This window comes from Eucyclogobius newberryi, unplaced genomic scaffold, assembly GCF_026437365.1.
Source record: "Eucyclogobius newberryi isolate DKJ021-1_F unplaced genomic scaffold, fEucNew1.0.hap1 SCAF_11, whole genome shotgun sequence".
NCBI classification, from domain to species: Eukaryota; Metazoa; Chordata; class Actinopteri; order Gobiiformes; family Gobiidae; genus Eucyclogobius; species Eucyclogobius newberryi.
The window spans coordinates 32,786,284-32,799,238 of NW_027315735.1; the positions used below are offsets into that span (position 1 = coordinate 32,786,284).

The 12,955-nt window shown below is 44.3% G+C and overlaps 1 protein-coding gene across 1 annotated transcript in view; it reads left to right on the forward strand.

Annotated features, from left to right (window-relative positions):
- Positions 1-12,779, forward strand: part of arhgef3 (Rho guanine nucleotide exchange factor (GEF) 3) — a 30,928-nt gene extending 18,149 nt beyond the window's left edge. Inside the window, exons 3-11 of the mRNA XM_072440017.1 lie at positions 1,654-1,761; positions 2,728-2,982; positions 3,654-3,716; positions 3,853-3,949; positions 4,593-4,669; positions 5,333-5,590; positions 7,247-7,417; positions 9,898-10,087; positions 10,829-12,779. Coding sequence (XP_072296118.1) covers positions 1,654-1,761; positions 2,728-2,982; positions 3,654-3,716; positions 3,853-3,949; positions 4,593-4,669; positions 5,333-5,590; positions 7,247-7,417; positions 9,898-10,087; positions 10,829-11,346 — 1,737 coding nt within the window. The 3' untranslated portion in view covers positions 11,347-12,779. The remainder of the gene's footprint in view (positions 1-1,653; positions 1,762-2,727; positions 2,983-3,653; positions 3,717-3,852; positions 3,950-4,592; positions 4,670-5,332; positions 5,591-7,246; positions 7,418-9,897; positions 10,088-10,828) is intronic.
- The last annotated feature ends 176 nt before the right edge of the window (positions 12,780-12,955 follow it).

A 12,955-nucleotide genomic window follows, 5' to 3' on the forward strand; every position in this document is an offset into this window, starting at 1 on the left:
AGAACTGACCCAGGACTAGATAGAACTGACCCAGGACTAGATAGAACTGACCCAGGACTAGATAGAACTGACCCAGGACTAGATAGAACTGACCCAGGACTAGATAGAACCGACCTGGTACTAAACCAAAACCGGCCCAGTACAGACGACTCTAGCGGGCCGTGGAGTGATGTCATGCTCTGGTCCTCGCAGCAGGCCTGAGCTCTGATTGGCCGGTCGGATGATACAGTTGCATATTGACGAATGTCGCTCTGGTCCTCGCAGCAGGCCTGAGCTCTGATTGGCCGGTCGGATGATACAGTTGCGTATTGACGAATGTCGCTCTGGTCCTCGCAGCAGGCCTGAGCTCTGATTGGCCGGTCGGATGATACAGTTGCGTATTGACGAATGTCGCTGAGGATCGTTTCCGCTTCAGTTGAACCCTTGACCTCTGAACCAGTTTGATTCAGTCCGATGGAAACTCTCGCATCAGCCACACTTTTAATAACGAGCTTATGTAAGTGTCGTTCGGAGTTGCCGTGGTAACTCTGCTCTGGTAACACTGCACCATCTGTGGCTCTGAGGTGGATAATATGGTGAAAGTGCAAACAGCTGCTTTAAGGCGGAGTTAAAGGGCCTGTGAGGTTTTCTAATTTTGATTTTATTTGGTGTATTTAAACCTGTTGTACATATAAATTATAGTTTTACACCATTTGAGCAGGTATTTGTGGATTTTTTTTTAAAAAATCAGTTGAAAATGACAGGAAGTGACATCACAACGGGCGCGCTCATTCCAGTCAAAGTTTATGCAGAATTTACGCAAAGAAACTACTTTTTTTTTGACATTCTAAACATCAATCCAACAAAATAAGCAAAATGAAGACGGAGAAAGACAGTTCGAGCTGACGCAGAAGTGGACAGAAATCTACGGGAGACGAGAGATGCGATGCGCTCCGTTGCGCCAATAAACAAACGCACGTGTGTGTTGTATCAGTCCGCACGGGGGAGTGGCATGTGCACTTCCGCCTGCATTCTCAAAACGCCGAAAAATCGTCCATACCGCCTTTAAATGCATTTTAGTTCAATGAGTCGTCCGCCCTGTAGGGGGCGCTTTAACGATAAAGTTGAGTTGTAGAACGAACGGTTAAAATCACTTGAATTAAGAATATTGAGATTCTTTTTCTTGTGTTAGATTTTTTAAGTTTTAAAGCTTTATTTTTGGTGAATCGAGGTCCAATCAAATACAACTTTATTTGAATTTTATGAACAAGAACGTTTGAATCCAAAGTACTGCACATCTGTCCATTTGCAGAGAAGTATATATATATATATACATTACAGAGTGTGTAACTGAAAGTACGGGACAGTTATGTTTATTTGTCAACATTCTTCAGCGGCACATGAGTTATTGTCTCTGGTTTTGGATCATTGTTGTAATCATTATGTGTAATATTTGCATTTTATTTGATTATGTGTATTATTTATTTGAAGTAATTGAACTCCATCTCCTTGTCTCCTAACCCCTCTCTCCTTGCCTCCTTGTCTCCTCTCCCCCAAACCTCTCCCTCCTTGTCTCCTCACACCTCTCTCCTTGCCTCTTTGCCTCATTGTGTCCTTGTGTCCTTGCGTCCTTGTGTCCTTGTGTCCTAACCCCTCTCTCCTTGTGTCCTTCAGGAGCCCAGTACAAAGCGTTCTAAACCCGTGTCCAGGGTCACGTCTTTGGTGAATCTTCTTCCTCCAGTGAAGACAGCGCCACTGAAGAGGATCGGCCTCAGTCTGCAGGTAAAACCAGGACTGAACCAGGTCTGAACCAGGACTAAACCAGGACTAAACCAGGACTTAACCAGGACTGAACCAGGTCTGAACCAGGACTGAACCAGGTCTGAACCAGGACCGAACCAGGACTGAACCAGGTCTGAACCAGGTCTGAGGAGGGACCGAACCAGGACCGAACCAGGTCTGAACCAGGACTGAACCAGATCTGAGGAGGGACCGAACCAGGACCGAACCAGGACCAAACCAGGACCGAACCAGGACTGAACCAGGACTGAACCAGGACTGAGGAGGGACCGAACCAGGACTGAACCAGGTCTGAACCAGGTCTGAGGAGGGACCGAACCAGGACCGAACCAGGTCTGAACCAGGACTGAACCAGATCTGAGGAGGGACCGAACCAGGACCGAACCAGGACCAAACCAGGACCGAACCAGGACTGAACCAGGACTGAACCAGGACTGAGGAGGGACCGAACCAGGACCGAACCAGGACCGAACCAGGACCGAACCAGGACCGAACCAGGACTAAACCAGGACTAAACCAGGACTGAACCAGGACTAAACCAGGACTGAACCAGGACTAAACCAGGACTGAACCAAGACTAAACCAGGACTGAACCAGGACTGAACCAGGACCGAAGCAGGACTTAACCAGGACTGAACCAGGACTGAACCAGGACTAAACCAGGACTAACCTTGACCTTAACCAGGACTAACCTTGACCATAACCCGGCCTAAGTCAGACTTAAACCAGGACTAACCTTGACCTTAACCAGTACCAACCTTGACCATAACCCGGCCTAAGTCAGACCTTAACCAGGACTAACCATGACCTTAACCCGGCCTAAGTCAGACTTAAACCAGGACTAACCATGACCTTAACCCGGCCTAAGTCAGACTTAAACCAGGACTAACCATGACCTTAACCCGGCCTAAGTCAGACCTAAACCAGGACTAACCTCTGTCTCCTCAGCGCTCCATCAGTTTGCGCACAGACAGTCGGACGAACCATGCAACCGCCTCTTCCTCTGTTGCCGTGGTGAAAACTCGGGCCGTCTCGGCAACAGTGTCCAGCCCAGGTTCCTCTGCGACGATCCCTCGCGTCTCCACGGGAACGGCATCGTCCTCGTCCTCGGGGTCCAAACGGCGGGACAGCAAACTCTGGAGCGAGACTTTCGACGTTCGGCTCTCGCAAACTCTGAGTCCAAAAGAAATCAAGAGACAAGAGGCGAGTGCGACTGTGTTACCGTAGTTACAGGAAATAAAACACTCATATTCTGACACGTGCCCTGTTCTGAACGCTTATAATACTGTCAAAAATAAACTAAACCCGGTTAAAACAGCTTAATGTTTGTACCGTTGAGTTATGTAAAGATGTTGAGAAAAGAGTCAAATGTAACTTATTATTTACAGTCAAATGAAGCAGATTTTCCCCGTTCTGAACAATCTGAAAACACTGCATTTTTCTATATTTCATGCAGAATTAAACTATGTGAAACACCTTATGGACACAATCAGGACCATTACTATAAATAAAAAAGATTAAAAGTCTAAAAGCTTTTTCCACATCAGTTTTTGCAGAACATTAGATAAAACGCAAAGACAACAAAGTTTATTACAAAACCATGATTAAAAAGTGCGGCTCTCTGTTCTTTAGTAGAACGTTCCGAGCCAACATGGCTGCCAGAACTGGACAGTTTATTACTTTTGGTTGCCATGGCGACATTCTCTTTGGTATATATTGTAACTCAATGGTTTGTTATGCATTCATTTCAAACAGACTATCAGGACTACTGTAGGATTACACTTATGGTTATTTGGTTTATAAATTGATTGATTGCTACTGTAATGAGACGTTTTCCCCGTGGATCAGTCAAATCTAAATGTCTGTGTGTTCAGGCGATTTTCGAGCTGGTTCAGGGTGAGCAGGACCTGGTCGAGGATCTGAAACTGGCCAAAAAGGTGTGTGTTATTTATGTTCTGTCATAAATAAATAATCTTCTGCTGATGATAGATCGAAGCAGTTGATTTAGTTGGATTTCCGTTGCTTTTAGTTAGCTGATATGTGAATATAATGTCCCGTGTTGTTTTGTTTTAGGCGTACCACGACCCCATGAGGACCCTGAGCATCATGACTGAACAAGAACTCAACCAGATCTTTGGCACTCTGGACTCGCTCGTCCCTCTGCACGAAGGTGGGCAACGCTTTGTGAAATACAGCAATCATAACAGAGTTTACCTTAGTGTCCGGTACAAACTTTAGACCATGTGTGATAAAGTCCTGCTTTAGTCCTGGTTTAGACCTGGTTTAGTCCTGGTTTAGACCTGGTTTAGTCCTAGTTTAGACCTGGTTTAGTCCTGGTTTAGTCCTGGTTTAGTCCTGGTTTAGACCTGGTTTAGACCTTGGTTTAGTCCTGGTTTAGTCCTGGTTTAGTCCTGGTTTAATCCTGGTTTATACCTGGTTTAGTCCTGGTTTAGTCCTGGTTTAATCCTGGTTTAGACCTTGTTTAGTCCTGGTTTAGTCCTGGTTTAGACCTGGTTTAGACCTGGTTTAGTCCTGGTTTAGTCCTGGTTTAGACCTGGTTTAGACCTGGTTTAGTCCTGGTTTAGACCTGGTTTAGACCTGGTTTAGACCTGGTTTAGACCTGGTTTAGTCCTGGTTTTGACCTGGTTTAGATCTGGTTTAGACCTGGTTTAGTCCTGGTTTAGTCCTGGTTTAGACCTGGTTTAGACCTGGTTTAGACCTGGTTTAGTCCTGGTTTAGTCCTGCTTTAGTCCTGCTTTAGTCCTGGTTTATGTGCACAGAGTGTATGTAATAAATCGTGTGGCCCTTTTCAGACCTGCTGAGTCGGCTCAGAGGCGAGCGGAGGGCGGACGGCTGCACTGAACACGTGGGGCACATCCTCACTCAGTGGGTGAGTGTCGACTGTCACCTATGTTATATTTATGAAGTGATGGAGGCCACAGCTGCCCTGGGGCAAACAGCTCTGCACATGTCCACTCTGCTGTGAGTAGACCTGAACAAACAATCAGGGACTGGACCCAAATGATCATCAGACTCTGGCCCAAATGAGACGTGTACGCTGGAGAAAATGTGCTGTCATTTAATTATTTTGAATATTTTGTGTTTCTTGTGTTTTGTGGGGTGTTTTTTTTTGGCCTTTTTTGCTCTAGCTTTGTGTTTTTGATCTATGCTCTACGTTTCGTGTGTTTAAAATTTAAAACTTGAAGAAGAAAAAAACAAAAGATGGAAGCTATCCATTGGTAACTAATGTCTATAATGCAGTTGTTAAAAAACAAACAAACCCAAAAACATGAAATTAATTACTAATTTGGCGGTTTAAAAAAAATCAGAAACAGATTCAAATCCTTTGCAAATCCCAATAACTGTCCTGGTGCTGTTTGTTGGTCGATCTTGTGTCCTTAAAATCATGTGGTTTGGAGCTCTGACTTTGGAGGACGAAATGTGAATGTCTCGTATGTTTCATGTATGTGCACAGACTGTTGCATAAACACAGAAACGTTGAAATCACACTGAAAATGGAGCCCGTCTTTGTCTTTGTCCCTCTGCGCCTCAGCTGCCGTGTCTCTCCGAGTACACGTCGTACTGCAGTAACCAGGTGAAGGCCAAAGCGCTGCTGGACCAGAAGAAGCAGGAGGGCCGGGTGCACGACTTCCTCCAGCGCTGCCTGCTCTCGCCCTTCAGCAGGAAACTGGAGCTGTGGAGCTTCCTGGACATCCCCCGCAGCCGCCTGGTCAAGTACCCGCTGCTGCTGAGGGAGATCCTGCGCCACACGGACAACGAGCACCCGGACCGGCAGCGGCTGGAGGAGGCGGTGAGTCGGGCGGGGTCGCTGTGAGTCGTGGGGGGCGCTGTAAGTCCGGCGGGGTCACTGTGAGTCGTGGGGGGTCACTGTGAGTCGGGCGGGGTCACTGTGAGTCGTGGGGGGTCACTGTGAGTCGGGCGGGGTCACTGTGAGTCCGGCGGGGGTCGCTGTGAGTCGTGGGGGGTCACTGTGAGTCGGGCGGGGGTCACTGTGAGTCATGGCGGGGGTCACTGTGAGTCGTGGCGGGGTCATTGTGAGTCGTGGGGGGGGGTCATTGTGAGTCGTGGGGGGGTCATTGTGAGTCGGGCGGGGTCACTGTGAGTCGGGCGGGGTCGATGTGAGTCGGGCGGGTTCGCTGTGAGTCGTGGGGGGTCACTGTGAGTCGGGCGGGGTCGATGTGAGTCGGGCGGGTTCGCTGTGAGTCGGGCGGGGGTCACTGTGAGTCGTGGCGGGGTCGCTGTGAGTCGTGGGGGTCCGCTGTGAGTCGGGCGGGGGTCACTGTGAGTCGGGCGGGGTCACTGTGAGTCGGGCGGGGTCACTGTGAGTCGGGCGGGGTCACTGTGAGTCGGGCGGGGTCACTGTGAGTCGGGCGGGGTCACTGTGAGTCGGGCGGGGTCACTGTGAGCCGGGGGGTCTCAAAGCTGTTGCACGGTAGCCACGATTCAAGTAGAAATGTGTTTAAAACTGCGTGACAAGACCGCTGTGTGTCCCCAGATATTAGGAGTTAGTTATGACTTAAGACTTATGACTTATGACTTATGACTTATGACTTATGACTTATGGGTTGTGAGTTGTGAGTTGTCCTCGGTTGTAGCTCGACGATGTAAACGTCAGATCGGTTGCTCTTCCTGACAACTGCAGTGCTAAATGTCGTTGTGTCGATACTGACTGAGGTATGGAAAAGTAAAGAGTCGATCGGTTCTTTCATACTTTTTCGTACGTTTTTTTTTTTTGCAACACATTGTTCACTCTGTATTTTAGTTTTCCAGCACACACTATTATTCACTTCTATATCGGTCCCAGCAAAGATTACGCAAACTAAAAAAGGATAAATCTTTATAGTGGAGGAGTTTCAAAGGATAGTATTGCTCCGTATCGGATGGAAGTCAAAATTGCCGGTATCGTTATTGAATTCAATGGGACGTAAATTTAAATAAATAAATTATAACAATGAAAATAATAATAATTAATTTGTAATAATATAACAATAAGTTATGAAATTTCCCCATGTGGGACAATAAAGGATTATCTTATCTTATAATAATTTTGGAAAGTAAATATATGGCCTACTAAAACAAATGCTGGTGTTGTTTTTGGGTTTAACTTAAGATAACAAACTTATCTTCATTTGTGTAATTTGTCTCCAGTTTGTCCATTTTGAATTCTGATTGAAAATCATTGTTTCCACTTTGTCAGTGTCCAGAGCTATTTCACTCCAGTCAATCCCCTTTTTTTCTCCTTCTTTCTGTCATCCACCTCTTTATTGCAGCCAAAAGTCCATTCCACAAGGATCCATCTGTCATTTCCGTTGTTGGTGTTTTACGTCCGATGTACATGTTTTTAAAGTCAAAGGAAAGTCGATCAATAGTGCGGCACCGCGAGTGTTTCGAGGCGTTTCAAGTGCGTCTCATCGTCTCGTTCGATCGATCCTTGCTTCTCCCGCAGATGGCGACGGTGCAGAGCGTGGTGGCCGACATAAACCGTCAGACGGGCGAGTCGGAGTGCCAGTTCTACAAGGAGCGGCTGCTTTATTCTGAAGAGGGACAGAAACATGAGCTGATCGAGCGCTCGAGGACTCTGAGCTGCCACGGAGAACTCAAGAACCACAGGGGAGTGGTGAGTACACGATTTATACTGCTACTACTACTACTACTACTACTACTACTGCTGCTGCTACTACTACTACTACTACTACTGCTACTACTGCTGCTGCTACTACTACTACTACTACTACTACTACTACTACTACTGCTGCTGCTACTACTACTACTACTACTACTGCTACTACTGCTGCTGCTACTACTACTACTACTACTACTACTACTACTACTGCTACTGCTACTGCTACTGCTACTGCTACTGCTACTGCTACTGCTACTGCTACTACTACTACTACTACTGCTACTGCTACTGCTACTGCTACTGCTACTGCTACTGCTACTACTACTACTACTGCTACTACTACTACTACTACTACTACTACTGCTGCTACTACTACTACTACTACTACTACTGCTACTGCTACTACTACTACTACTGCTACTACTACTGCTACTACTACTACTACTACTACTGCTGCTGCTACTACTGCTACTGCTACTACTACTACTACTGCTACTACTACTGCTACTACTACTACTACTACTACTGCTGCTGCTGCTACTGCTACTGCTACTGCTACTACTGCTACTACTGCTACTGCTACTGCTACTGCTACTACTACTACTGCTGCTGCTACTACTGCTACTGCTACTGCTACTACTGCTACTACTGCTACTGCTACTGCTACTGCTACTGCTACTGCTACTGCTACTGCTACTACTACTACTACTACTACTGCTACTGCTACTACTACTACTACTGCTACTACTACTGCTACTACTACTACTACTACTACTACTACTACTGCTACTACTGCTACTACTGCTACTACTACTACTACTGCTACTACTGCTTCTGCTACTACTACTACTACTACTACTGCTACTACTGCTACTACTACTACTACTACTTCTGCTGCTGCTACTACTACTACTACTACTACTACTACTACTACTACTACTACTGCTACTACTACTACTACTACCACTACTACTACTACTACTACTACTGCTGCTGCTACTACTACTACTACTACTACTACTACTACTACTGCTACTACTGCTACTACTACTACTACTACTTCTACTACTGCTGCTGCTACTACTACTACTACTACTACTGCTACTACTGCTGCTGCTACTACTACTACTACTACTACTACTGCTACTACTGCTACTACTGCTACTACTGCTACTACTACTACATTGTTACTACTGCTGTACTGCGACATACGTACACTTTAAAGCCCCTCTTTTGGATGAGCCAGCGACAGACAACTTTATCCAATCAGAGACGTTGCCGGGTGAGAACCATGAGGAAACAGCCGCCTGACGATTGGCTGAGTTGACTTTCTAGTGTTTGATGATGTCATGACTTCACACGGAGGGGAGGGGCCTGTGGAACTCTACGGGAGAGTCACCGCTTTTGAGAGAAACGTCCAGACTTACGATCCACAAACGTCGAGCCTTATTATCATTTTTAGACATCGGCTTCAACGTCATTGTCTTCGGATCTTTTTAAATCCGACAACAATCGACTTTGCGGTGGAACAAAGGCATCACTTTCTGACGCCACTGTGGAAAACGCGTGTAAAGATGTTGAAAGTTTGAGACAGTTTTTGTCGTTTCCTGCGGACGGGCCCAGTAAGTACAGAGAATTACAGAGACGTGATCCGTAAACCAGGACGTCTGCAAAGCCAAACCCCCTCGGACAGTTAAACGGACCAGTTTTTAGTCCGATTTTTATTTTATTTTTTCTGTGTTGTGAATACAAAGAATCAGACAGAGCAAACCCAGATGGTGAAAGGCAAAATCAAAAATTAAAAGGAGAAGCCCAGAGAAGGATCAATAACGGTAAATTCCAGTAGTTTGTTTTGGTGCAGTGTTATTGACTTCAAATGTTCAAATAATATATATCTTCTCATACATGTATTTGTGGAGTATAATAGTCACTTGCCTGTACTAAGCAGTCTTTTTACAACATTTTGTAGTTACTTTTTATATTTAGGATAGTAAAATGAGCTACGGCGTGTGACTTTTTGGGGATAATAGAGTAGAATTAGCTGTTTAATGGTCAGACTGCAGATCTGTTGAGCTAGTTTATGGTTCACATCTTTATCATTACATGAAACATAAACAGGTTCAATGTTTTTTCTGTCAGCAAAAACAAACAAAACAAAAAAAACTTCAGAAAGTGGTGCCATTACTCAGCTCCACGCACTGTTATCAGTTTGATGAAATTGCACTGTCCACTTTCAAATAAACCAATCTAATCCAATCTAATCTAATCTAGTTGAAAGGACTTTAAAACGTTAAGATTAACATGAGATTAATATTCCACTCATGGTTCAAAATCCCTCAAATTGCCTTCACAACTGACCCATGTCCATCCTTAAGCCCTTGCGTTGCGTGTTTTGGTCTTTTGTACGTTCAGAAATTGCGAAATAAATGTTTTTTGGCGCTCAACTTCCGTTTCCCTTCTCGTTTTTCGCGCAGAAGCTGCACGTTTTCCTCTTCCAGGACGTGCTGGTCATCACTCGCTCCGCCTCTTCCGCCGAGCAGCCGATCGGGTACCAGCTCTGCCGCCAGCCAATCCCCGTCCAGCACCTGGAGCTGGAGGACCTATCAGACGGGGAGATGAGAGTGGGCGGGTCCATCCGCGGAGCGTTCAGCAACAACGAGAGAAGTCGGTACCCAATCGGTCACGTACACGCCCAAAAACGGCAGTTATGACCAGCGATTTGTAGATCGTAGATGGAGAATCCTGTATTGGTAATTTTCTGGATTAAACCTAATTATTTTCCAATTTGCAATGTATTGGTTCAGAAATATGCCAAATTCACCCTTATTTTGTGGTAACGATCAAAATCAAATCAAATACGAAGTGTTTAGGGCTGCAACAATTAATCAAGTAACTGTGTGACTAGTCGACTATAAAACAAATGATCCTGGTCATACTTTGATAATCATAATCGTTATCTGGACTTTACCGACTCAAAAACACAGATGAAAATACATTTTTATAACAAAGACTGTGGCATTATTATTCTAAATGTCAAAAATGATTTCAGATTTTCTATCTAGAGCCTTCAGTCACAGTGTGTCCTTATAAACCTTTATTAAACGGTTAATAAATACGAATTATAATCGTTTGACTACATATTATTTAAAAGAATATAGACTATTTTGGACAGTAGCTCTCAAACGTTTCAAACTAGGACGACACAATGCTATAGTCAAGGCCAAACCAACTGAGACAAACATTTTAACTGATTTAGGAGACACAATTCCCTCTGCGCAGGTTTTCTTCTGTCAGAAATACTTAAACGACACAGAAACAATTGTATAAAAAGGAAATAATCTAACCAGTCAAGTTCTAAAATGATTATTAGTGGCGCTTACATACTTTCCTGTCGTTTCATTGCAGCCAAGAACTTCTTCAGAGTCTCGTGCAAAGTGGGAGGACAGAGCCTCTGCTTTCAGGCCAGCGACGCGTTCAACAAACAACAATGGATCAACTGTATCCGGCAGGCCAAAGCCACGCCCCCGCCGACGCCCGCCACGCCCCCAGGTCCGGCCCCGGACGAGGCCGCGGGCCCGGGTTCGGACAACGCTCGTCCGCCGAACGTCAGCCAAGTCGACGGACGCGGTTTGGAAACGGAACCGGCGAAATACATGGAGGTGGAGGAAGACGTGCGGGAGGAAATGGATGAAGAGAAGATTGCGATGGATGAAGAGAAGATCGCGATGGATGAAGAGAAGATCGCGATGGATGAAGAGAAGATCGCGATGGATGAAAGACTTGCGCAGAATCATGTAGAAGGAGAAAGTCGTGTTGAAATATCCGCGGATGAACTGAACAAAACGGCGGAAAAGCAGGACGTAAACAGAGCCGAGATGGACTCCATACAAGAAACAGAGGAATCCATGCAAGAAGAATCGTGACACAACAACGGAACAACAATAAATAAACTGTACATTAGAGAAAAGGTGCATTATGGGACTTTTCTGGTGCAGGTTCTGCCACTTCCTTGTACAGAGTAAATATGATTATGGTGCGTTTGAGGCGAGTGGTAGCAGGTTTTCCCCACGTCCGACTTGAACTAGGAACTTAACGTTTTTCTCTTTTTAAGACATGGCGTTACCTCGCAAACGTAAACGGATTGTAGATGTTGAAATAGCCAACAGCCGCCAGTGCTAGCATCGCCGTAGCACTTAGCCTGAAGCTACTGTTAGCATTCTTGCAAATCTGAGCAGTGGAATCACTTCATTCTTCTTCTCGTCTTTGTGTCTGCATTTGGTACAATATAACGTCTACAATCTGCAGTTGTTGAACAGTAGCGGATGGAGCAGCTCTTCTACATTGAACTCAATGGTTCACTTCCTCCACAGATGCGTCTGTATCTATGACAACAATAAGCGGATCTCATTCCTTAAACAATGTAAACTTTTGTTACAGGTTAAATTTGACGATAATATTTTATTCAACATGTTTGAGGCATTTGTGTGACGTTTAAAACCCTTTAGCTAGCTTTAGCATTAGCCAGTTTGCGGATTTGTAACGTTCAAGTGGAAAATAACTGATCTTCCATTTGCCTGAAACGCAGTGTTATTCTGACTGGAATGTTCCACTTGTCTGTCTCCATGGAGATAAGCAGCTAATGCTACTGTGCCGCGTCACAGGTCAGATCTGTGGAGAGGTGACGCCACGTTATTAATTTCATACTTTTAGTAATTCAAGTAATTAATACACCTGTAATTAAATGTTACCTACAGTACAGACCAAAAGTTCGGACACACCTTCTCATTCAAAGAGTTTTCTTTATTTTCATAACTATGGAAATTATAGATTCACAAAAAAAGTGTGAAACAACTGAAAATATGTCTTATATTCTAGGTTCTTCAAAGTCGCCACCTTTAGCTTTGATTACTGCTTCACACACTCCTGGCGTTCTCTTGAAGGAGTTCCAAACTTGTGTGTCCAAACTTTTTTGGTCTGTACTGTAGATCATTTTAAACTCTACTTTGAAAAATCAAGTACAACGTGTACCTTCCACCAGAAAAGTGACATAGTTCTCCTTTAAAGTAGTGCTGCCCGAGATGAGAGAAACATCCAATATTTACAACTGTGTTCAATATAACATATTTTTTTTGCTAAATTATAATTCTATATTTAGAGTCTCCACTTCTCAAATAAGGGGCATGTAAATCTGAATTAAAAAATGAGATTTTGAATTAGTTTAGACAAAACATTGAAGCATTAAATATTAGAAAAACGAACTCATATCTGAAGGAAAAGTGCAAGAAACGCAAATGTCAACATGAAGCTTCTGTCAGTGAATGATCCAAAACTTTTATCCAAATAAAAGAACTCCCTGAAATACTATTTTATTCCATTTCAGTTTATGTATTTGAGTAAAGTACTACCATGTCTACCATAAGAATGTATATATATATATATATATATATATATATATATATATATATATATATATATATATACATTCATACATACACACAACACTTTGCAATTTATTGTTCTTCACAACAAAAG